At 37.8% G+C, this 27,442-nt stretch overlaps 1 protein-coding gene across 3 annotated transcripts in view; it reads right to left on the reverse strand.

Annotated features, from left to right (window-relative positions):
* The window catches only part of Hook3 (hook microtubule tethering protein 3), a 109,941-nt gene that overhangs the window by 39,044 nt on the left and 43,455 nt on the right, over window positions 1-27,442 (reverse strand). For all 3 annotated transcript variants that reach the window (XM_090353841.1, XM_090353842.1, XM_090353840.1), the window contains exons 7-11: window positions 25,551-25,613; window positions 23,409-23,492; window positions 13,530-13,693; window positions 12,096-12,236; window positions 9,509-9,710 (exon numbers count right to left, since the gene is read on the reverse strand). In XM_090353841.1, coding sequence (XP_090209967.1) covers window positions 9,509-9,710; window positions 12,096-12,236; window positions 13,530-13,693; window positions 23,409-23,492; window positions 25,551-25,613 — 654 coding nt within the window. The remainder of the gene's footprint in view (window positions 1-9,508; window positions 9,711-12,095; window positions 12,237-13,529; window positions 13,694-23,408; window positions 23,493-25,550; window positions 25,614-27,442) is intronic.

Raw genomic sequence — 27,442 nt, forward strand, 5'->3', positions numbered from 1 at the left:
AGTAGCTTTTCTGTACACTAATAATGTACAATCAGAGACGGAAATCAGGAAAACAAGTCCATTTGCAGTAGCCTAAAAGAAACAAAATATTAAAGAATAAACCCAACCAAGGGTGCAAAAGATGTCTATATATGTCTTTTGTAGTGAAACTATAAAAATATGAAGAAAGAAATTGAAGACAACATAAGGAAATGAAAAGACTTCCCATGTGCATGTATAGGTAGAATTAATATCGTGAACATAGCCATAATGCCAAGTGATCTACAAGTTCAATGCAATCCCCATCAAAATCATGATGGCATTCTCCCCCAATTCATATGTAATAACAAAAAAAACCTCCAACAGGCAAAACAATTTTATGCTATAACTGCAATGTTGGTGGTATCACAATGCCAGAACTTAAATGTTTACTACAGAATTATAATAACTATAAATAATAGCTTGGTACTAGCACAAAAACAGGCCCGAAAATCAAGGGACTAGACAGAAGACCCTATAAGTTAAAGATATATGCCATATACTTACAGTTACCTAACATTTAACAAGAGAGTCAAAGATGTACAGTGGGGAAGAGATAGCTTCTTACTATGTTGGGAAAATTTGGCATTTATATGTAGAAAATTAAAAGTGGATCAATTCAAAATGGATCAAAGACCTCAACCTTAGTATGTTTTTTCTTATATGCCAAAGCTAGATGTAAAATATACCAGGACATGATAAATTATTCAGGATTCTAGGCATTCACGTACAGTGAGAGGAACACAAAAGAACAATGCCTATGTGCATGAATCATATAAAACAATATTTATAAAGAATTTCAAGAAATAAAAACAAGAGAATTTTTCTTTGTTGTTGTTGTTGTTGTTGTTTTTTTTGCAAGTTCTGGGGGCTTGAATTCAGGGCCCGAGCACTGTCCTTGGGTTTTCTCAAGTGGCTCTTGAGCCACTTGAGCCATAGCACCACTTCCAGCTTTTTCTATGCATGTGTTACTGAGGAACTGAACCCCGGTCTTCCTGCATACTAGGCAAGTACTTTGCCACTAGGCTAGATTCCCGGTCCATTTTCTTTTTATCTTACTTGTCTGTTTATCTGTCTTTGGGAGAAAAAGAAGGCAAAGAAATAGAGGAACAATGGCTGACTGCTGGTGGCTCACACCTTCTAGCTACTCAAGAAGTTGAGATCTAAGGTTCAAGGCTCAAAGTTAGCCTGGGCTAATTAACAACCAGAAAACCAGAAGTGGCGCTGTGGCTCAAGTGATAGAGCGCTAGCTTTGAGCTGAAGAGCTCAGAGACAGCACTCAGGGCCAGAGTTCAAGCCCTATGAAATAAGTAAATAAATAAAGAAAGAAAGAAAGAAAAAGAGAGAGAAGATAAAAGAAAAGAAAGAAAGAGAAGATAAAAGAAAAGAAAGAAGAATAAAGGAAGAACAGTGGGTACCAGAGGGACTCACAAGATACAATGTTGAAAATGAACTATGTAACTAACATGTTGGTGAAATTTGAAGGGAAAAACTGGAAGAGAGCAAGGGAAGGAGTGACATTCTCCCAAAGAAATGTACTCTTTACCTGACTTACATAACTATAACCCCTCAGTATATTACCTTGATAGCAATTTTCTTCTTTAAATTTTTTTTTAGGCTGGGAGTTTGGCCTGGTAGTAGAGTGCTTGCCTAGAATGCATGAAGATGCGGGTTCAATTCCTCAGCACCACATACATAGAAAAAAGCTGGTGTTGTGGCTCAAATGGTAGAGCTCTAGTCTTGAGAAAAGTCCAAGGACAGTGCTCGGGCCCTAAGTTCAAAGCCCACGACTGGCAAAAAGAAAAAAAATTAAAATGTACTCATCTGACTTACCTAACTATAACCCCTCTGTATGTCACCTTTAAAATAACAGTAAAAAAAGTAAAATGGGGGTCGGGAGTTTTGCCTAGTGGTAGAGTGCTTGCCTAGCATGCACGAAGACCTGGGTTCAATTCCATGGTACCACATATATGGAAAAAGCTGGACGTGGTACTGTGGCTCAAGTGGTAGAGCTCCAGCTTTAAGAAAGCCCAATGACAGTGCTCAGGCCCTGAGTTGAAGCTCCAGGACTGGTTAAAAAAAAAAAGCCAGGCAAGATGGCTCAGGCCTGTAATTTTAGTTACTCAGGAGGCTAGATCTGAGAATCTCAATTAAAAGCCAGCTTGGGCACTAAAGATGGTGAGACTCTTATGTCTTAATTAAGCACTAGAAAACGAGGTGTGGGAGTGTGGCTCAAGGGATAGGGTGGTTCCTGAGCTGAAGAGCTCAGGGAGAGTGCACAGTCCCAGAGTTCAAGTCCTATGACCCCCCCCCAAAAAAAGACCTCAACATAAAATCTCAAACTCTAAAATTATATACAAGAGAAACATTATAACCTACAGGGATAAGCAGAAAGAGTTCTGGGTGGAGAGCAAATAGGAGAGACTTGACAAACGGGATTACATCAAACCAAAAAGTTTCTTCTCAGCAAAGGGCACAGTTACTAAACTAGAAAGATACCAGCAGAATGGGAGATCTTTACCAGCAATTCTAACAAAGGCCTAATATCCAAAACACCCAGGGAGCTCAAAAAATTAAACCCTCCCCAAACCAATAATAAGCATATCAGTAAGTAGGCAAAGGAGTTAAAGAGGGACTTCTAAGAAGAAGAATGGCCAGTAAGCACATGAAGAAATGCTATCTCTGGCCATAAATTAAATGGGAAAAAACAAAAAAAACCCAAAAAACAAACCAAAACTTTTGAGATTCCATCCCATCCCAGTTAGATTAGCCAACAAGGAAAACTGGAACAACAACGAATACTGACGGCAATCTGGGAAAAAAGGAGCTTTACTGCATTGTTGGTGAGCATGTAAACTTAGTACAACCACTCTAGAAGGTAGTTTGGAGATGAGTCAAAAACTTCAAACATAGTACTTCCTTATGACCCAGCCAAACCACTCAGGCATTTATGCAGTACAAATCAGGATAAGGTAAAGACTCTTGTACATCTGTATTTACGGCCGCACCACTCGTAATAGTCAAGTTATGAAAACAGTTGAGATGCCCTACAATACAGTAGATGAAAAAATGTGGTACTTATGCACAATTTGGTTTTACCCATCCATTAGAAAGACTATTATGCCATTTGCAGGGAGAAGGAAGGACCTTGAACAAATGTAAGTGAGGTAAGCCAAGATCAGAGAGATAACGATCCATGTTTTCTCTCATATGTGAAAGCTAGATCTAAAATACAAGGAAACTTATACAAGATTGTAGGCATTCATACACAGTACAACTAAAAGAGTGGAGGAACCCAAAGGAATAATTCCTTTGAACATTTATAACACTATTTATGAAAACAAATTTTAGGAAATGGAATGGCTTTGTTATTGCTACTCATTATTTGTTTTTCCTGGTTTTTTTTGTTTGTTTGTTTGTTTTAATCTTTTTAGGGGGTCAAAAGAGAGCTGCAGAAAATGGAGGGAAGAAAGGAGAATAAATGCAGTCATGGTATCCAGTCTATACCATGTGGAAAATGAACTTACAACTGGTAGGCAGGAACAGGAGGGAAAAACTGGAGGGAAGTGAAGGAAACAATGACATTGTCCAAGAAGAACTGTACTCATTACCCAATATATGAAATAATTACTCTGTTCCATACAATACCTTGAAAATAACAAAATTTTATTAGACAAAGCTGTAAAGAGAGCTGTGGTTCAAGTGGTAGAGTATTATCCTTAAGCAGAAAACTCAGAGACAACGTCCTGGCCCCAAGTTCAAAGCCCAGGACACACACACACACACACACACACACAGATTGCCTAGAAAGGGTTAAAGCAGAATGATAGAGGAGATAAGAGTAATGGGGGGGGGGGGGGGCGGGAGTTTGGCCTAGTGGTAGAATGCTTGCCTAGCATGCACAAAGACCCGGTTCGATTCCTCTGTATCCCACATACACAGCAAAAAGCCAGAAGTGGTGCTGAGGCTCAAGTGGTAAAGCTCTAGCCTTGAGAAAGTACAAGGACAGTGCTCAAGCCCTGAGCGCCCCGAGCTCAAGCCCAGGACTGGCAAAAAAAAAATATATATATTATAAGCATGTGTGGTAATGTAACAATGAAATTCACTTCTATGAACATGTGTAGAAATTTAACATTGAAATTTTCTTCTACATACTTAAGATAAATGAACAAAAAATGAAAATAGACAACCAAGTCAGCAAGCATTAGGCCAAACCCTGGTATAGACAAAAAAAATAGATCAAAATTAATAGACTATTATGTAACTTCTAAGCACATTTTTAAGTATAAATTTCCCTTTTTCTTTCTGGGGGGCCAGTTGTGAGTCTTGAACTAAAGACTTAGCCATAGTCCCTCAGATGTTTTGCTAAAGGCTAGTGCTCTACATTTGAGTCACAGCTGTACTGCCAGCTTTTTTGTTGGTTAACTGTACATAAGAGTTTTTTGGACTTTCCTCCCTAGGCTGGCTTTGAACACCAATCTGCAAATCTCAGCTTCTGGAGTAGTAGGAATACAGTGAGCCACCAGCTCCCAACAGCAAATTTCTTTTTAATTCTATATCTTACATCTTTGATTAACAGTTCTGAAAAACATTCACTGCTTTTTGTTGTTGTTGTTTGTTTGGGGTTTTTTTTGGTGCTCACACGGGGGGAGGAGGGGTTTGAGCTCGGAGCCTCTCATTCACCTTTTTTTCTTTTTCTTTTTTTGGTATAAGAGAAACAGTCACTCATTATATGGCTTTTGTTTCCTTATCCTAGAGGTCCTTACATTTAGTGTCATACTATATGGCCTTATGTCTCTAGATTTTGTTCTATTGTAAATCTCTGCTAGGAGAGCCCAAGGTTTCTACTGATTATGACAAATGAGGGAGACTACTGGGCCTATGTTCCTTTAAATCTGGCTTACTTCACTTAGTATGATTTTTTTTCTAAGTCTTTCCATATCCTTACAAATGGGGCAATGTCATTCTTTCACCCTGCACTAGAATTAATTAACTCTAAATGGATCAAAGACCTCGAGATAAAAGCTGACACACTAAAAACTTTACAAGAAGGAAGAGGAGATACAATAGGCCTCCTTGGCACAGGTTGAAACTTTCTTAATAAGGACCAAGAAACACAACAAATCAGAGAAAGGCTGGATAAATGGGACTGCATTAAACTGTAGAGCTTCTGTATGGCAAAGGATATAGCTAGTAAATTAGTTAGGAAGCCTACAGAAGATCTTCACTAACCATACAACAGACAAAGGCCTCATATCTAAAATATATCAACAACTCAAAAAAATTGAATCATTCCAAAACTAATCTCCAAAGAAACAGCCATCCCATTAAAAGATGGGCCAAAGATTTAAAGAGAGTCTTCTCTGAAGAAGAAACAAAAATGGTCTATAGACACATGAAGAAATGCTCAACATCTCTGGTCATGAAAGAAATGCAAATCAAAACAACTCTAAGATTCCACCTCACTCCAGTTAGAATGGCCAGAATCAAGAAAACGAATGACAACAGATGCTGGAGGGGATGTGGCCAGGAGGGATTACTACTACACTGTTGGTGGGAGTACAAACTCGTTCAACCACTATGGAAAGCAATACGCAGTTCCTCAAAAGACTAAACATAGAACTCTCCTATGACCCAGCAATTCCACTACTTGGCATTTACCGACTCGTCCAGAAACAAGGACAGGCTAAATCCACTAGCACAACGATGTTCATTGCAGCACTATTTACCATAGCAAAGATATGGAACCAACCCAGATGTCCCTCCGTTGATGAGCGGATCAACAAGATGTGGTATTTATACACAATGGAATTCTATGCTGCTGTCAGAAACTCTTAATACACTGACTAAACACTAAAAATCTTGGGATCATAAAGAACAATATAAGATGGCTTCCCAGGAGCTGGAACTTAGCCTAGTGGTAGAGTGCTTGCCCAGCATGCGAGAAATCCTGGGTTGGATTCCTCAGTACCACATACACAGTAAAGTCAGAAGTGGCACTGTGGCTTAAATGGCAGGGAGCCAGCCTTTAGCAAAAAGTGTCCAAGGACAGTGTCCTCCAAAAAGGCTTCCCACTGTTGTAATTTGTACAGAAAGTTAAAATGAAGGCCAGATCTATTAAGAATAAATAGAGAGCAAAAAGAAAACTTCTCCCTTTTGATTATTATATTATTTCTCATGAAAGACTCTATAATCAACAGAAGCAACGTGAGAATTAGGCATGAGAACAGAATCAAGAACTGAAGTCAAATGTATTCATTTGTATCAGCCATAAACAGAAAATGGCGTCATCCTTTAAGAAACAGCACTTAAAAGAAAAGCTCCCAATACGAAGTAGCTATGAAGAAATACAACAAATATGTACATGCTATTCAGAAGAACATCATTTATAATTTAAATATATGGCATGATATTATACTCAGAAATGGAAACACTCACATTCTCATAATAATGTCAACTCTTCCCAAGCTAATCAATATCCTTAATGAAATTTTAATCTTCAAAGGTATTTTTTTTGTCACTTGTGGGACTTGAACTCTGGGCCTGGGCATTGTCTCTGAGCTCTTTAGCTCAATGCTAGTGCTCTACCCCTTGAGCCACAGCATCACTTCTGGTTTTCTAGTGGTTAATTTGAGATAACAGTTTCATGGACTTTAGTGTGCAGGCTGGCTTAACAGCAATCTTCAGATCTCAGCCTCCTGAGTAGCTAGGATTACAGGTGTGAGCCACCATGTCTGGCCAAAATTTTGGTTTTTCAAAAGAAAGCTGAGTTGGGAGTTTGGCCTAATGGTAGAGTGCTTGCTTACTTAGCATGTGGGAAAACCAGATTCGATTCCTTGGTACCACATACATAGAAAAGCCAGAAGTGGTTCTGTAGCTCAAGTGGTAGAGCTCTAGCCTTGAGGAAAAAGCCCAAGGACAGTGTTCAGGCTCTGAGTTCAAGCCCTCAGACTGATAAAAAATTAAAAAATTAAATTAAAAAAAGCTAAGGCTCAAGAATAGTTTTAAAAAAGTATAGGCATGAGAATTTGCTCTACAAAATAACAAAAGTACTAGAAATCTGTAATAAACAGGACAGTGTGGTATAATATAGAAATAAGTAAGTAGACCTACAGAATAAAAGAGAATACCTGTACACAGCACATAAGTTTTAGATGTGCAAAGCAGAGTAGTAGATCACTAAGAATGGTACTGGCCTACCTGTATGTCTACATAGACAAAAGCAGTACTATAAAGATTCTTTCCTTATATACGATGTAGAAGTCAATTAACAGTCAAAATGGGCTAAATAAACTTTAAATTCGGTAAAGAGAATTTAAACTTTGTCATTGTGTAGGAAATAAATTTTTAAACTAGACAAAAAATACAAATCATAAAGATAGATACTTCACATTCATTATACTAAAATTATCAACCATGGCATATGTTGTTCACACCTGTAATTCCAGCTACTCAGGAGGTTGAGATCTGAGGATTGCGGTTCAAAGCCAGCCCAGACACAAAGAATCAGGACCAGACAGAACACCCAGGACCAGAGTTCAAGCCCCACGACCACCTCCTCCCTCCAAAAAAGGAGGATCCAGCACACCACTTTTGAATATTACTAGTCAGAATACCTGCTGCACTATTCATGACAGCCAAGATAGGAAAACAGCTGGGATACCCTGCAAGATGAATGGATCAAGAAAATGTGGCACTGTGTTATTTCTCATCTCTTTTGTTGTCCCTTGGTTCTCTCATATTGTTACAGTATCTTACCTTGTCATCTTTTATTGTATACATATTTATTTATTTGAAATAAGATAGGGAAGCAGGGAAAACAAGATGAGGGGAGAGGGTGGGGGAGGGAAATGGGAACAAAAATATGAGAAGGAGTAGCAATGATTGTTAAGTAATGTGCCTTCTATCTGGTGAATATAATGTAACCCTTCTATTAATTACAATAAAAAATTAAAAAAGAAAAAGAAAATGTGGCATAAGCCAGTCATCAGTGGCTCATGCCTGTAATCCTAGCTATTCAGGAGGCTGAGATCTGAGGATCACAGTTCAAAGCTAGCCCATGTAGGAAAGTTAGTGAAACTCTTATCTCCAACTAACCACCATCAAGAAGCTGAAGTAAAGCTATGACTCAAGTACAGAGTGCTAGCATTGAGCTTTAATATTCAGGGACAGCACCCAGATCCTGAGTTCAAACCCCAGGACCAGCACAGAAAAAAGAAAAACGTAAGGGGAATGAAACCATAAAACAACACAAAGATCAACAGTAAGGAGGGTAGGGCCATTTACTTTGCTTTATGTTTTTAAACTCGGAGCCTGAGCACCATGCTAGAGCTTCTGTGGTCAAAACTAGACTACCACTTATGTCAAAGAGCTATTCCTGACCTGGACTGGACTGAAATCTCAATCTTCAGCTCTCAGCCTCTTCAGTACCTTGGATTGTGTGAGCCACCGGTACCTGAGTTAGGTTTTTTTTTTTTTTTTTTAACCAGTCCTGGGCCTTGAGCTCAAGTCCTGAGCACTGTCCTTGGGTTTTCTCAAAGCTAGAGATCTACCACTTGAGCCTCAGCACCACTTCTAGCATTTTTCTATGTATGTGGTACTGAGGAATTGAACCCAGGACTTAGTGCAAGCACTCTACCATTAGGCCAAACCCCCGGCCCTGACTTAGTTAATTTTTAAAGCAGAAAAGCTTACCATTCTTTCACTGTTGTGTATTTCTAAAGTAGGACATAATTAATCTTAAGATTTTTTTTTTTTTAAAGGAGCTGCTATAGAGAGACCAATACTTTTTGGATAGGCCCAAGTGTTTTGGATAGGCCATGTGCTTTTAAATAACAGAGCTTTGAGAAGGTGGTAGCCTTGAGAAAGCCCATGGACTGTGCTCAGGTCCTGAATTCAAGCCCCAAGACTGACAAAAAAATGTGTTTTTTGTTTGTGGAAGTATTGGGGTTTGTGTTCAAGGCTTCACACTTGATTGGCAGATACTACTCTAAGACTTGAGCCATACCTACAGCTCATGTTTTGCACTGGTTGTACTGAGATAGATTTTCACTTTTTGCTGGGAATCCCAGTCTTATTCCCACTTTCCACCATGGCTGGGATGGTACAGGCCACTAGGCTCAGCTTTTTCTGTTGAGACTCTTTTTCCCAGGCTGACCTAGAACCACAATCCTCCCAATCTCAGCCTTTCATATAGCTGGGATAGCAGATACACACCACCACTGTACCTAGTAATTGTTTGAGACTGGATCTTACTTATATGTTAGGCTGGCCTCAAACAGCCATCTTTCAAATTTTAGCGTTAAATACCTAAGGTTTAGGTATGCACCACTAGTGCTCACCTCTCAGTTTTTTAAAAGACAAATAGAAATAAATATAATGAAGAAAAGATTAATGAGTCATGAAAACATAAGGTAGAGTCTTGCTTATCTATATATCCTTAATAGAGCAGTTGCTTGCCATAATGAAAACTTTGTCTCTGTTCTTTTACCTGTCTCTTGTATGTCTCAAGTTGACCTCGAGCTGCATTGGCTTTCCTCAACTCTTCCTCTAGACTGACAGTATTTTGCATATACATAGTATTCTTTTCTTCTAAAAGTTTAACCTGTCGTCTCAAATCACCAAGGTCTTCGAGCTTCTTCTTATAAGATTCCACTTGACCTTCTAGTTTAGACACTTTATCAGAGGAATGTCTAAAATGAGATAAAAAAGTTTAGCAGAAACACAGTTATAAACTTTTAATGTCAAATCAAGAGAAACGCAAGGTAATATATGTACTAATGAAATTATAAGACCAAAGTAATTCCAGGTTAATGTTTTTCTCAGGATAAACATACAAATTTACAGAAAGTTCATCGAGAATGTTACATAGTTTTAAAAAAGTAAATAGCAAAGAGTAGTCAGCAGAGTCAGCACAAAAGTAAAAGAAAATTGTACTGTGTCCAACGATTTGTCACTAGTGACAATAGGAGCACAGGTTTCAATGTACATCTGTGGATATACACATAGATCCTAAGAAAAATGTGAATATTATTTTATGTAGTCTAAGCTTGGGTTCTAAAAGCAGTGATAGGAGTCGGTGTCTGTGTCTGTGTCTCTCTCTTGCCAGCCCTGGGGCTTGAACTTAGGATCTGGGCACTGTCTTTGAGATTTCTCAAGGCTAGCATTCTACCACTTGAGCCACAGAACCACTTCTAACTTTTTCTGTGTATGTGATACCAAGATACTGAACTCAGGACTTCGTGCATGCTAGGAAGGCACTCTACTACTTAAGAGACCTACTCAGGTACTACAGACTCAGATCTGTTTCCTTGGCTATGCAGGAGACTAAAGCAGAGAATCATGGTTCAAAGCCAGGCTGGGCAGAAAAGTCTGCAAGCCTACATCTCCAGCTAGTCAGCAAAAGCCAAACTGGAGGTGTGGTTTAAGTGGCAAAGTGCCAGTCATAAGCAGGCAAACTGACAATGCCAATGCAAGGTCCTGAGTTTAAGTATGTTGTCAGCATGCATGCGTGCATGCAAGTACACACACACACACACACACACACACACACATGCACACAAACAGACTTAAGTAAGTATATGCTGTGTATGTGTGTCTGTGAAAGACTGAGACTTAAGACAGGAAGTAAGTGATAATTGTGTAATATAGACCCTACAAGGGCAAGAAGGTTTGAAATACTCAACACTGATGAAAGCATTTGTACCAAACAGGCAAAACAATAATAGGTATAGAAACATAAAGGAAAAAAGAAGGGTGAGAACGTAGAGTCAAACAGTTCATGACTTCTCTCTTGTATGCAGTCGGAAATAAAGTCATCTATTGAGATGAAGGCATGGTTGTGGAAGACAGGTGAGAAGAACTATGAAAACATGAGAACTATGAAAGAAATGGAAAATAAAGTTATATAATGGTGAGGAATAGAATGGTGGACCAGGGTAAGGGCCCAGTGGGGAAAAAAAGCTAATTTATACCAGGAAAAAAATCATAGAACAGTGTGATTTTTTTTAATCTGTACATTCTCAGTGTTCAAAGAACAAAAGGTAGAAAACATAGTCAGAATGACTCTTCATATGACAAAAGACTGTGTAAGAATTAAAATGGTGTTACAGTAAGGTGACCAGGAGTGAGGAGTCTAGAGGAAAAGTCACTAAAGAAATATGCCTTATAGAGACACCTTGTCTGGTATTATGCCAATAACTAAGAAAAAGGAAGGTCAGACAGAACTAAAAGCTCAGGAGAGAAGGAAGAAAGGAAGAGGAGAAAGGAAGAAGAAAAAGAAAAAGGAACAAGAGGGAGAAAGGGAAAGAGAGAAGATGGCGGAACATCAGTACTGCACAAATGCAAAGTGATGGCTACAGTAAATTTCTTCTTAACGAACACTTTATGACACTTATTTGGCAGATATCATTCAAATGTTTGCAAATATAAACTGTTGGAGACTATTGCTTTCAGCCTCCTGAGGAAGTAAGATTATAAAAATGGCACCTGGCAGCTCGCTAATGAGTCAGTACTTGCTGACCAGGAAGTTTCTTTGCATTTGTTGATTTGTTTTTTCCATGCTTGTGGATAGAGTGGATTGCTAGATTTCTTCCAGGTTTGTTTGCTGCTTTGCAGATGACCTTTATTGTGATTGGCTGCTTAAGGATATAAATAGTGTGGGGTTTCTGGGGAAGAGGGAGAAGAGAGAAAAGACGGAGAAGGGAAAAGAGAGAAGGAGAAAAGAGAGAGGCAGAGAAGAAAGGAGAGAGAAATAAAAGATCTCTGCTTGCAGCAATTTGAGTCTGTGATCATTCCCAGTCCGCCTCCGACGTGACGTGTCGTTGCAGCGGGCAGTGACAATAAATTCATCTAATTCCTCACAGCAACTTGAGTAAGTATACACTATTTCTTTTTTCAGTTGAAAAAAATGGTTATACATCCAATATTATTAAGTAAATGGTCCTGGGATCAGAATCCAAGCGGTCTGGTTCTTAAAATATGCTGGTGTGCTCAGAGAGGCCAGAATTTCAACACCAGAAATAGAACTATTTTGGGTGGCTATAGGACTGAAATTGCACAGTGAAGGGGAAACATACCTAAGAACATCTATTTCATCTTTCAGAGACTGAGCTTCATCTGCCAAAGTGGTTAGCTCATCATTCTGTTGCCGAAGTTCAGAGATCTCTTTTTCTAATTCTTCACAGCGAATTCGATAGTCATCTTTGGCTGCTTCTAATCTGTAACCAAACCAAAATAGATTTGAAAGTCCCTACTTGTAGTCTCGTAACTCTCCTTAGAAGAGTAAAAGAAAATAAAGCCAGACATCATGGAGTATGCTCCAAGTACCACAGATATACCTTAACTTTTTACTCTAAATTTTATTCTTACTGAAAATTTACAAAATGAAGAAAATCTAAGGGAAAAAAGCCATTTTATTTTATTATTTTTTTGTCAGTCATGGGGCTTGAACTCAAGGCCTAGGTGCTGTCCCTGAGCTCTTCTGCTCATGGCTAGTGCTCCACCACTTTGAGCCATAACTCCATTTCTGATTTTTGAGTCGTTAATTGGAGAATCTCACGGGGACTTTTCTGCTTGGGTTCAAAGTTAACATAGGCAGATTGACCCACTGGTGCCCAAGCTATATTGCAGATATAATTTAAAGTTTAAGCATATGTTGTTTTTTTTTTTTTTTGCTGGTCCTGGGGCGTGAACTCATGGCCTGGGCACAGTCTCTGAGCCTCTTGGTGCTCATGGCTAGTGCTCTCCCCATTGAGTCACAGCTCCACTTCTAGCTTTGAGTAGTTTTTCTGGAGATTAAGATTCACACAGGGGCTTTTCTGCACAGGCTGGCTTTGAACCACATTCCTCAGATCTCAGCTTCCTGAGTAGTTAGGATTATTGGTGTGAACTACAGTGCCTGGCAATAATCTATTAGAAAATTAAAAATCGATTACTTTTAGAGCCACGTTTTAATGGCTGACATATAAGGATCACAATTCAAAGTCAGCCCAGACAGAAAAGTCCATGAGTCTCTTTTTATTATTATTATTATTATTTTTTTTGCCAGTCCTGGGCTTGAGCTCAGGGCCTGAGCACTGTCCTTGAACTTTTTCAAGGCTAGAGCTCTACCACTTGAGCCGCAGCACCACTTCCGGCTTTTTTCTATGTATGTGGTACTAAGGAATCGAACCCGGGCCTTCGTGCATGCTAGGCAAGCACTTTAACCACTAGGCCAAACTCCCAGCCCAAGTCTCTTATCTATAATTAACCACCAAAAAGCTAGAAGCAGAGTTGTAGCTCAAGAGTTTGATCCACAGCACCACTTCTGGTTTTCTGATGGTTCATTGGAGATAAGTCTCATGGACTTTTGTGCCTGGGTTGGCTATGAACCATGATCCTCAGATCTCAGCCTACTGAATAACTGGGATTACAGGCATGAGCCAGTGGTGCCCAGCTCCTTATAGTCTTAACATGGAATTACACTCACCAATTAGAAAAAAAAATTAAGATCTTAATGAGTAGACTGTTACCTGAATGTTTCTTCTTGGAGTTGTTCTAATTGGGTTTGGAGCTGTAAGTGCCGCCTTCCTGCTGGACTGTTGGGATCTTCTATGGAATCAGACTGATTGAGTCTTTCCATTAATATCTGATTCTCTGCCAACAAACTACTCTTCTCCTCTTGCAATGCTGCAACCTGATAGAATATGGGACAATAGTAGTTAATTCCTCCAATTACATTGCTAACAGCTCAATCTTTCATGAATTAATATCATGAAGTAAAGCCTATTTTCCAGGATGTTCAATCTCAACTTAAAACATTTATATTACTTTCAGATATTGCATATGTAATATTATGAAGTAAAGTCTATTATCAAGGACATTCAATCTATCTTTACTTAAATGTCTGTATTATTTTCAAATATTGCACATGTAGAGCGATATAGAAAAATAAGAATTCCTCTTGTTTCTTGATTGGCTTATTGTTTTATTTATTTTAAGTGTAAGTTTACTATGTTACCCAGGAACTTCAAACTCCTAGGCTCATGCTATCTCCCTACCTCAGTCTCCCAAGTAGCTAGCAGTACAGGCAAATGTCGGCACCTAGTTTTATTTCACATTTCAAAGATACTTCATAAAAGAAGGTATATAAAAACAGAAATATTAACATCTTCAGTCACCAAGGAAATGGAAACTTAAATCAGTGTTACAAAATTCTCACTACAATGGATAAAATTCAAAATGACTATACCAAATATTGTCAAAGAGCAACATCTCAGATACTTCTGATAGGAATATAAAATACCTCAAAACTTTGCAACAAAAAACTTATCAATTTCTTAATATACAAAACATGTGACTACAAAGTGAATTTGCAAGCCATTCATTTCCTAGATATTTACTCAAAAGTATAAAAGCATATGCCTACACACCTTACACAGGTTTTTAAAAGCTTCACTTGTAGTAGGAAAACACAGGAAATAATTCAAATTTATCAACTAGTGAATGAATAAGTCAACTACAGTGCGTCCATTCTAAAAGAATGAAGGAAGTTACCCGCAATATTTGATAAGAAATGTACTTATTACCTTACTTATGTAAGTGTAATCTCTCTCTACATTTACAACAAAATAAAATTTTTTTAAAAAGAAGAAAATTTACCTATTAATAGTAGCAATAAGATAAATTTCAAACTAAGGAAAGAAACTAAACCAAAAATAGAGTAAATGTACTGGACTTTTATTTATTTAGCTGTTCCTGGGATTGAACTCAGGGCCTGGGCATTCAATCTTTTAAGTAGCTATGATTACAGGCATGAGCCATAAGCACTTAGCTGTACGATTCTTTATTTTTGTGCTGGTCCTGGGTCTTGAACTCAGGGCCTAGGCACTGTTCCTTAGTTTCTTTTGCTCAAGACTAGTGCTCAAGACTTGAGCCACATCCCCATGTGCAGGTTTTGTTTTGGTTTTATTTATTTATTATTTTATTTTTTAAACTGCAGTCTCTTGGATTTCCTGTTTGGGGTTAGTTTTGAAGTGTGATCCTTAGATGTTAGTCTCCTGAGCAGCTAAGATTACAGGCTTTGGTAATCAGCAACTGGGTTGTCAGATTCTCTTTTTTTTTTTCATATATTTTTTATTGTAATTAATAGAAGGGTTACATGATATTTGCCAGAGCTGTCTTTTTTTTAATGAATTTTCTTTCTTTTTTTAAAAATTAATTAATTAAAAAAATTTTTTTTGCCAGTCCTGGGCTTGAGCTCAGGGCCTGAGCACTGTCCTTGGATTTTTCTCAAGGATAGAACTCTACCACTTGAGCCTCAGCACCACTTCTGGCTTTTTCTAAGTACGTGGTACCAAGGAATCGAACCCAGGTCTTCGTGCATGCTAGGCAAGCATTCTACCACTAGGCCAAACTCCCAGCCCTTTCTTTCTTTTTTTAAAAAAAATTTATTTTAATGTATAGAGGAGTTACATTTATTCGCCAGATAGAAGGTGCATTATTGATACCCCTTTCTCATGTTTTTGTCCCCACTTTCCTCCCCTAATCTTTTTCCCCTCCTATTTCAACTAAACAAATAAACATATATATACAATATACCAGGTAACAAAGTCAGATACTGTAATAATATGAGATTATGGGTTGTCAGATTCTTTTGATATGCTCCTAGAAATGTTAACCCATAGTAACAATACCTGAGGACTGATGTATAGATTATAAAAATTAAAAGGAAACTTTTAGAATGATGGGTTAATTAATCTTGATTGGCAACGGTTTCACATGTTAATTATAAATTAAAATGCATTAAAATTATGCACGTTAAATTAAAGATAATCCTAGTTACTCAGGAGGCTGAGATCCAAGGATCATGCTTCAAAGCTGGCCTGGGCAGGGAAGTCCATGAGACTCTTATCTCCAATTAACCACCGAAAAAGCTGACAATGTGGCTTAGTCTCAAATGGTAAAGCACCAGCCTTGAGTGACAAAACTAACAGACACTATTCAGACCCTGAGATGCTCAAGCCTCATACTGCTGTATGCATGCACTCATGCATGCCTGCACATACAATTTACTATACGTCAATTATGTCTCACAAAGGTAAAAACTAAAGTTTCTACACCTCTTTCCTTTTCAGCCACTTTTTTTTTTTTTTTTTGCCAGTCCTGGGCTTGAGCTCAGGGCCTGAGCACTGTCCTTGGACTTTCTCAAGGCTAGAGCTCTACCACTTGAGCCTCAGCACCACTTCTGGCTTTTTTCTATATATGTGGTATGTGGTACTGAGGAATCGAACCCGGGTCTTCATGCATGTTCAGCCACTTTCTTTTGAACAAATTCTGGTCAAGCTACGGCCCTACCATTCTATTGTTCTCAGGGCTATTAATGATCTCCGTATCATTGAGATCTACAACACTGGAAAAAATTGATTGATTCTGTTGAACTGTGTACTTCTGCACCAACATACTGGTCTTATGTTTTCATTCTCCTCAGTTTATTCCTCTCCATTTCCTTACTACTGCAATGTCTAAATATAGAATGGCTTCCAGTTTTATGGTTGTAAACAACATCTAATTTCTGATATCTCAAAATTTCTATTTCTAGCCATGAACCATGAACTGGCTAACATTTCTACTTGCATGTCTTAGTAGGAATCTCAAATCTAGACTTTCTAGATGGAACCTAAAAAACTATATATCCTTTTATAAACTGACATATAACAGAATGCACTTCTAGGATAGCATGATTGATATGTGTAGTCTACCTGAAAAAAATATTACCTATCCCTCCCTAATAAGCTCCTTTATTTTTCAGATAAATGCTAGACACAAGATCTGTCTCAATCTTAACTGCTGTATTAAAATGTTAATTTTGACAGTTCTTTTTTTTTCTTGCCAATAATATGGCTTGAACTCTAAGCCTAGCAGTCTCAGTTCACAGCTGGTGCACTACCATTTGACCCATATTTCCATCCAGTTAACTAGAGCTAGTCTGGTAAATGATTTGCCTAGGCCAGGTTTGAACCTCAATCATCCAGGTCTCCACTTGTAGCTAGGATTACAGCTGTGGGCCAGCAGCATCCATCCTTCATTTGTCCTTGATGTTTGAATTTTGGGGGCACTGGAATTTGAACTCAGGACCTTGCCCTTTCTAGGGCAAGGCATTCTACCAGATTAGCCAGGGGCCAGAACTCTTTTGCTTTACTTTTTTCCAAGTAGAATAGTATACATTTAGCTGAGAGGGTGATGCCATGTTTTTGTTTTTTTTGTCATGGGACTAGAATTCTGGGCCAGAGCGCTATGCCTGAGCTCTTCAGTTCAAGGCTACCGTGTTTTCTGGTGGCTAACTGGACATAAACGTCTCACGGACTTTTCTGCCTAGGCTGGTTTTGAATCGTGATCCTCAGAACTCAGCCTCCTGAGTAGCTAGGATTATAGGTGTGAGCCCCTAGTACGTGGCTTACCTCCCATGCAAATGGAATTACAGACATGAGTTACTTTGCCTACCTTGTTTGTTGAGATGTTCATCACTATATTTTTGCTCTGGTTGGCCCTGAATTGTAGTCTTGCCTGTATGTTCTCGAGTAGCTGGGATTATAGACAGGTACTACTGAACCTGACTTTTTCCTTTTTAAAACACTAATCGGAGGCGATGAAACTGAACCTGACTTTTTCCTTTTTAAAACACTAATCGGAGGTGATGGAAACAATACAGATGCCCTACTGCAGATGAATGGATACAGAAAATGTGGTATACATACATACACACATATATATATATATGTATATACACATATACACACACACACCACACACAATGGAATTCTACATAGCCAACAGACAAGATAAAATAATGGCATTCGCAGGAAAGTGGATGAATCTAGAACGAATCATGTTGAGTGAGACAAGTCAAGACCAAAGGAACAAAAGGCATATGGTATTCTTAATATGTGGTTATTAGGTCCAAAGAGTACAAGAGCAAGGACTCAATATTTGCATACCCAATACTATGGACATGGTTATGGAAATATAAACATAACTTTGTAGACATAAAAACCTATGACTCTATAGAAATGTTTTTATTTTATAAATTAATATATATGTATGATATACAAACCCTTAGCCTAATTTTGATTAAGTTCTAAAAACTAAGTGCCAGTGATTGTATATAGAGATTCCCTTCTTGAACACTTGTTTTGTTAAACATGTCATTTGAAATATGATGTAAAAATCAATGTTAATAAATTCTTTAATAAAAACACCAATCGGCCTTTTTTTTTAAAAAAAAATGGTTTTATGCCTTTATTTCACAACATTTCACATTTCACTGAGGATTAGAAGCAGACTGAAAGAAAAACCTCTTCAATTTCTCCCAATTCCTTTACTTTCTGTGTAGCTAATTTTCTGTTTACTTGGATCCATTCCCTCTGGGCTCCAGGTGTTCCTTACAGTTAAGATCAGTTAGGCTGGGTGCTGATGGCTAATGCCTGTAACCCTAGCTACTCAAGAAGATGAGATCTGAGGACCAAGGCTCAAACCCAGCCAGCAGGAGAGTCTGAGACTCATCTCAATTAACCACCAAAAAACCAGAAGTGGCTCTGTGGATCAAACTAGTAGAATGAACAGAAGAGCACAGGAACTGTGCCTGGCCCTGAACTCAAGCCCTCCTGCCTACCAAAAATAAAAATAAAAAAATAAAAATCACTTAGCAGCAAGGGTATTCTCAGTATTGCATTGTGTCTTGGCTTCATATTCCATAAGGGGCCGGAGTTTGGCCTAGTGGTAGAGTGCTTGCCTAGCATGCACAAAGAGTCAGGTTTGATTCCTTGGTACCACATACATAGAAAAAAAAAAGCCGGAAGTGGTACTGAGGCTCAAGTGGTAGAGCTCTAGCCTTTAGAAAACCCAAGGACAGTGCTCAGGCCCTTAGCTCAAGCCCAGAACTGGCAAAAAAAAAAAAAAAAAAAAGTATATTCCATAAGACACTGACATTTATGTAGTCAATCATGGGTTACACAATTGAAGGCCTTAACTATTTTCTATCTCTAGTTACTCCAACCTTAATTCTGCTTTTTTTCTATCTGGATCTCTCTGGCCTTCTGCCACAGCAATGTCCCCCTTCCTCCCTTCTATCCCAGCTTGGTCCTTGTATGGGTTCTCTTAGCCACTGTATTCTTTGCCATTTATTATTTCTCTGACTGCCCTTTGGCTTTCAGAAGTTAGAGAAGAACATGTGCTGGAATGGAATGTTAAAATATTAGACATTCTGTAAGCTGACTGTTAAACTATCAGTAACTTGAAACCAGGAGCTGAGAGAGCACATACAAAACATAATTCAGCAAACACTGAAAATCTGGGCTCTCTTCCCAACTCTCTAAAAGCCCATTTTACAAACACACAACAGAGACTGTATTAATATGTCCCCTGTCTCATTTTTTGTGGGTTTGCACCATTATTTTTTATTGTTATGATTAAGTAGTTACATATATTTTACAATACTGTGACATATTCTTAACAACATCACAATCACTTACTTTAGTATTATAATATTAAGCATCAGTGTTCTAGTCTACAACATTTATAAATGTTGGACTACACAAAAATCTCTAGACATATGTAGAACAAAGGGTTTAACTCTATGAATACTGGCAATGAAACCATTTTTTCCAGGTCTTCCCTTTGCTAGGAATTCAGTTGTTTCCTCTTCCTCATTCTCTCCATTCTTTCATTGCTCTTGCATTGTTAAGACCTAATATCCACATAGCAGGGAAAACATGTGCCTTTTGTCTCTTGGTCTTGGCTTATCTTACTCAACATGATTTGTTCAAGTTCCATCCACTTTCTAGTGAATGCCATTATTTTGTCTCATGGGTATGTAGAACTCCATTGTATATATGTACCACATTTTTTGTATCCATTCATCTGTAGTGGGGCATCAGGGTTGTTTCCATCACTTGGTTATTGTGAAGAATACAGCAATGAACATGGTTGTTCAGGTGTCTTCATTATATCCTGGTTCATACTGCTCAGGGTAGATGCCTAGGAGTGGTATGGCTGGGTCATAGGGAAAGTCTGTTTAGCTTTTTAAGGAACCTCCAAACTGCCTTACTGAATGGTTGTACTAGTTTACATTCTCACCAGCAGTTCTGTAGAGTTCCTCTTTCACCACATCCCTACCAGCATTTGCTATTGTCTGAATTCAGAATATTGTCCATTCTGATTGGGGTAAGGTGGTACCTCAGGGTTGTTAATGGGTATGGACGATAAGCATTTTCTCATATGCTTCTTTGCCATTTTTACCTCTTCCTCCGATATGTATCTCTTTAGTTCCCTTGCCCATTTAGTGATTAGTTTGTTGGGTTTGAGGGGGAGGATTAATTTCTTAAGTTCCCTATAAATATTGGATATTAAGCCTTTTATTTTTTCTGCTGGTAAACATCTTTTCCAAGTTGGTTGGCTATCTTTCTATTTTAGTAGTTATGTCTTTAACGGTGTAGAAACTTTTTATTTTTAGGTAGTCCAATTTGTTGAGTCTCTCTCAAATCTGTTGTGCCCCTGAGACTCTGTTCGGGAAGTTCCTGCCTGTGCCTATGAGTTACAGTGTCTCTCCTACTCTGTCAAGTACTAGTTTCAAAATTTCAGGTCTGATACTGAGGACTTTGATCCATTTTGAGTTAATATTCATGCATGGTCACAGGCTGAGATCAATTTTCAGTTTTCTGCATGTTGCCACCCAGTTTTCCCAGCACCAATAATTGAAGAGGCTTTGTTTTTCCCATTGTATATCTCTGGCTCCTTTGTTTAATATCAGCTGACTGTAAGCATGTGGTTTTATTTCTAGATCTTCTGGTCTATTTTTGTGCCAATATCATGTTGGTTTTGTTGTTATAGCTCTATAGTAGAGTTTGAAGTCTGGTATTGTAATATCACCTCCATTTGTTTTTGCCTAGAATTGCTTTAGCTGTTCTAGGTCTTTTGTTGTTCTGTATGAATTTTTGGATTGGTTCCTCTATTTCAGTAAAGAATATCCTTGGGATTTTGATGGGAATTCCACAGTGAAACCACCTGGGCCTGGGCTGTTACTAATTGGCAGACTTCTGATTGCTTTCTCTATCTCATTGCATGATACTGGTTTATTCATTTCACTTATCTTTTCTTGGTTTAATTTGGGCAGTTTATGTTAAATTGTGTACAAGTTTTGGCAAAATGACCAGTTTCACAATGTTGATCCTTCTTATCTATGAGCATGGGAGGTCTTTTCACTTCCTAGTATCCTTTTTAATTTCTTTCTTTAGGTTTCCATAGTTTTAATTAAATTATTTCTTTATATCTTCAGTTAGGTTAATTCTTAAGTATTTATTCTTTGGGGGGGGGCTATTACAAATAGGATCTTTTTTTTTTTTTAATTTTATTTCCCCTTCTGTTTGTGTATTGTTGGCGTACAGAAAGACTACAGATTTTTGCGGGTTGATTTTGTATCCTGCCACTTTGCCAAAGTAATTTAGTTCTAAGAGTTTGGGAGTGTAATTTATTGGGTCATTCAGGTATAGGAATATGTCATCTATGAATAGGGATAGTTTAATTTCTTCTTTCCTTATGTGGATCCCTTAAGTGGTCTGTCACATGTGGCTTTAATTATTCTAAAGAATGTACCCCCATTCCTATTTTCTCTAGGGCTTTCAACATGAATGGATGATGTATTTTGTCAAAGGTTTTCTCAGCATCCAGAAATATAACCATATGATTCTTGACCTAAGCTCTATTTATATGGTTAATTACATCAGCTGATTTGCAAATGTTAAACCAGCCTGCACTTGTGGAATGAAGCCTACCTGATCATAGAGTATAATTTTTTCAATTTGTCACTGGATTCTGTTGGCTAATATTTTATTGAGGAACTTTATCTGAGTTCATCAGACAGATTGGTCTGTAGTTCTTTTTTTTTTTTAATTAATTTTATTGTCAGGGTGATGTACAGAGGGGATACAGTTACATATATAAGGTAGTGGGTACATTTCTTCTGGAACACTGTTACCCTTCCTCCTTCCTTGGATTGGGGATGCATGTGATATTGGCTTTGTAGAATGAGTTTGGGATAATTCCTTCTGCATCTGTATGTCCAAAGAGCTTTAGGAGTATGGGTATTAACTCATCTTTACAAGTCTTATAGAGCTGGTGGCTCATGCCTGTAATCCTAGCTACTGAGGAGGCTGAGATCTGAAGATCAAGGTTCAAAGCCAATCAGGGCACTAAAGGACCCGAAACTCTTATCTCCAATTAACTCCTAATGGGAAGTGGGGCTTGGCTCAAGGGTAGGGCAGAAGCCTTGAGTTGAAGAACTCAGGGACAGTGCCCAGGTGAGTTCAAGCTCCATGACCTAAAAAAAAAGCCTTACAGAATTCCACAGTGAAATCATTTGGGCCTGGGCTTTTCCTATTTGACAGACTTCTGATTGCTTCCTCTATCTCATTGCATGATACTGGTTTATTAGGTTGACTTATCTCTTCTTGCTTTAATTTGAGTAGTTTATATTTCTACAGAAATTCATCCATTTCCACTAGATTTTCCTGTTTCAGCAAATATTAACTTTTTATTTTTGTAATTTCTGTCCTTCTAGTTGCTTTAGATATAATTTTTTTGCTCTTCTAGTTATTTAATTGCTTTAGTTTATTTACCTGAGTTTCTTTTGTCTTCTTAATATGAGCTCCTAGGGACATGAATTTGCCCCTTAGGACTGCTTTTGCTATGTATCAAAGGTTGCTTTGTGATATATTTTCATTTTCATTGCATTGGAAGAACTTTTCAATTCCTCTTTAATTTGTTCTGTGACCCAAATGTTATTCAGTAGCATGCGGTTCATCTTCCATGTGTCTGCGTAGTTTTCACAGTGTACTATATTATTCAGAACTAGTTTGATTCCACCAAGGTCAGACAGAATGGAAGGGATTATATTAATTCTGTTGTATCGGTTTAAGTTTTTTGTGTATACTATGATATGATCTATTTTGGAGAATGTCCTGTGGGTCACGGAGAAAAATATATAATGTTTTGCTGTCTGGTGGACAACTCTGTAGATGTCTATTTTAACTCATTTATTATAACCTTAATGGGTTTGCACTAAAAAAGAAAAGAAAATTAAAATCTTTATTTCTGACTACCTTAACCAGAAACCTAGTTGGGTTTTTTTTTGTCTAATTACAGTTGAAATATAGCTAAGCTATACCATTTCATAATAGTATATTTGATGAATGGGGACAGAAACACAGGAAGGGGTGTCAGTGTGTGAGGAGTGATGTACCTACTATCTGGCCGGTGTGGCTGTGACCTCCTATATATATTACAATAAAAATAAATAAATAAGAGAAGAAAGAAGAAAAACAGTATATTTGATTATATACATGTATTTTATAATATACCTGCATATCCAATTCATGGCATCTCTGAGAAATTTCTTCCTTTGCTGACAAAGCTTCATTTAGCTCCTCTGTTGTTTTCTTCAACTGGTTAGAAACAAAGGCAAGAAATATTACAATATGGAACAAGGACAACTTATAATATACATATATAATACAAGTTTTTTTCCTCTTTTATTTCTTGTGGAGTGGTGTAAGAGGAAAGTCAAAAACCCTCCTCTGGAGCCAGAAGCCTAGTGGTAGAGTGCTCATCCAGCATGCACGAAGCCCTGGGTTTCATTCCTTGGTATCACATACACAGAAAAAGCTGGAAGTGGTGCTGTGGTTTAAGTGTCAGAGTGCTAGCATTGAGCAAAAAAATGTCTGAGTACAGTGCAAAGACCCTGAGTTCAAGCCTTATGATTAGTAAAAAATAAAACTAAATAAAGAATTTAAAAAAAACCCTCCTTTAAGGCTTAAAGCACACACACACACACACACACAAAAGAATTTTTTTTAGTTCTAGTCTTGTATCTTTTATGCCCTTTGAATTTGATTCTTTCCCCATACCACATTTTTTTGCTCAAATTCTTCTTTATCTGGACTACATAGTTTCTGGTGATGCAGATTCTTACTAAATGAGAAATTTTGTTTTGATAAAACATATACAAGAGGAAGGGACATCAGTGTGCGAGAAGTAATGCATCTACTCCCTCTAGACATTACCCTGACCAAAAACAAAAAAGAGGAATGGGGTTTCAATTCTTGAATAGTTAGTGCATTTTGACACTTTTTTTTTTTTTTTTTGCCAAACTTGGGCCTTGAACACAAGGCCTGAGCACTGTCCTTGAGCTTTCTCAAGGCTAGCACTCTGCCACTTGAGTCACAGCACCACTTCCAGTTTTTTCTGTGTATGTGGAACTGAGGAATCGATCCTGGTTCTTTGTGCATGCGAGGTAAGCACTCTACCACTATGCCAAACTCCCAGCCCTCAACACAAAATTTTAAATAATACTTTAATGCTAACTTGAATAAAATTGAAAGGTTTTTGTTAATTGATTCACATTACCCAACATCTCCTAGGTATGTCTCATCATTACACAAAATTTTAAGTTAGAAAAGAATGCGACAGTAGGGGCCTGGAACATGGCCTAGTGGTAGAAAGAAAAGACAAGAAAAAGAAAAGAAAGAAAGGAAAGGAAAGGAACTAAAATTCCATGAAAATGCATACAAAGCAGAAATTGTAAAAATAAACATATACAAAGAAAATTATAGCTTGGTTAAAATTTTATAATACACAAAGATCTTACTATAAGACATTTAGAAAATCTGGAAGAAATAAGAGAAAACAAAGAACACAAAAATTTCTGTTCAATCATCTGTTCGTCCCTTTCATTCACTCAAACATGTCCCAGAATAATGCAAACCTAAAAATCAAGCATATCTGATAGCATTTTCATCAATTGATATATATAGAGATACTGTGGCTCAAGTGGTAGAGTTCTAGCCTTGAGAAAACCCAGTACTCAGACCCTGAGTTCAAGCCCCAGGATCGACAAGAACAAAACAAAACAGAACAATAGAAAGAAAATACAATCATTCCTTTTAGAGCATTTAATTTTCTGACAGATTCATCATTACATCACAAATGAAATGATACAGGCAACATATTTTTTTCTTTTTTTTTTCAGTCCTAGGCCTTAAACTCAGGGTCTGAAAACTGTCCTTGGGCTTTCTAAAAGTTAAGAGTTCTACCACTTAAGCCATAGCACCACTTCCAGTTTTTTATATGCATGCCAAGGAATGGAACCTGGGTATTCATGTGTGACAGGCAATCACTCAACTACTAGGCAAAACTCCCGGCCCCAGGCAACATCTTTAATTGAAGAATAAAGTGATTCAAAAAACAAAATATCTGTATTATAAACAAGTGGTAATAGTATATGCATGCAATTAACATAACATTAATTATAAATGTATACTAATACAAATTAGAAACCTAAATATGAATATCTATTAGCCAAGTAACTTCAGTTCTTAGATTTTAGGTAAAATAAGAAAAATTACACCAATGTATTCCAGACTTAAGCACTGTTCTCACTAATACATATGCAGATTATCTCTTGAAGGTATTTGTATGAATAAAGATAATGCAAAATTATATACCTGGCGATCAAGGTCAACATAGGCATCATTTCCAGAAGACACAGGAGATTCTTTGCTCATTAGCTGAAAGTAAGATGTAAACAATCACAACAATTCACACAACAAAATAAACATCCAATCACTATTGAATTAAAAAAAAAAAAAACTATGAAGAAAGCAAGGAAACAAAGCAAATGCCTGGTGCCAGCGGCTCACACCAGTATTCACAGCTACCCAGGAGGCTGAATATGAGGATCATAGTTCAATGGCAGCATGAAAGTTCCAGAGACTCATCTCCAACTAACTACAAGACAACCAAAAGTGGCTCAAGAGGTAAGGCAATAGCCTGCAGCTGAAGAGCCCAGGGACAATGCCCAAGCCCCATAACCAACCAGAAAGGAAGGAAGAAAAGGAAGAAAGCGAGGAAGGAAGGAAAAGGGGAAAACAAAGAAATGCAAACAAAGAAACAAAGTAAATGCAATGTTTTCCTATAATTATTTCTTTTGATTCTACAACTTTTTCACTCCATTTTAAATCCCTCACTTAGAGGTATGTCCAAAACAGGACTGACAAAACTTTGTTTCTGTAGCTGTGTATAAACTAATAATCAGCTATCTTTGATATTTGCGTCACTCCACTCTGCATTATGACTTTTATATATAACAATAAATAATCTAAAAAATAAAATTTTTAGAGGTATGAACTGTTCACTTTCAACGAAAGCCCTAGCCATAAACATCAAGTATAACTTATTATCACTGAAAAGATAAATGAGTAAAATATGAGGGAAGATATTAAAACCTGGACTTTTAATTCCAAAAGAAGAATTAAGTGCCTATTTGTTTGTAAGAATATTATCTGGACAACAGCAAAAATTGCATGGATAATATTTGTACAAGTTTGTGTGTATGCACCTATCTCTCTACTCCCTCATTCCTTCCATATCTTAGCTTCTTTCACAGTTGTACTATACAAAGAAAGATACAAAGGATATGTGAAAGGTTGGAAAGGAGGCAAATGTCAAGGGTAGGCCTGATATCTTCAGTTTCCTTACCCCCCCCTCCACTTTTTTGTGGTCACTTGTGGGCTTGAACTCTGGGCCTAGGTCCCTAAGCTCTTCAGCTCAAGGCTTACCACCCTACCCCTACTGTAGCCACAGTGCCACTTCTGGTTTTCTGGTGGTTAATTGGAGATAAGAGTTTCACGGACTTTAGTGCCCAGGCTGACTTTGAACAGCAATCCTCAGATCTCAACCTCCTGAGTAGTCAGGATTACAGTTGTGAGCCACTGGCACACTTTCTTCTAAGGTTTGTCTGAAGGATAAAAAGTAGGATAGACACTTGGCCCCCTCCTTTTTTGATCAGTCCTGGGCTTTCACTTTGGGCCTAGGTACTATCCATGAGCTTTTGTGCTCAAGACTAGTGGTCTACCACTTGACTCACAGCTCTACTTCTGGCTTTCTTTGGTGGTTAACTAGAGTTAAAAGCCTCATAGACTCTCTTGCCTGGGCTTTGAATTGTGATCCTCAGAGCTCAGCATTTTGATAGCTAGGATTATAGGCATGAACCACTGGCACACTTTCTTCTTTTTCTAAGGTTTCTTTGTCTGAAGGACAAAAAGTAGGATAGACACTTAGAAATGAGGACATGCAATATGGAAAGAACTTGTGATTTTAGCCTTTACCCAGTTCTCTACAGAATTAAGATACTACATTCAGTTGTACATTTGCCTCCCTACAAGTGGTTACTAACATGACTTTTACTTCCCCAAACCAACAGCATCAACACAATCTGATAACTTGTTAGAATATAAATTGTTAGACCCCATGTTACTGAGTCAAAACAACTTGAGTGAGAACTGGGAAGATTCAGTAAGTCCTTTAGATGGGCTGATGCATTTTAAACTCCAACAGA

The sequence above is a fragment of the Megascapheus bottae genome, chromosome 20 (assembly GCF_031878675.1).
Source record: "Megascapheus bottae isolate mThoBot1 chromosome 20, mThoBot2.hap1, whole genome shotgun sequence".
NCBI classification, from domain to species: Eukaryota; Metazoa; Chordata; class Mammalia; order Rodentia; family Geomyidae; genus Megascapheus; species Megascapheus bottae.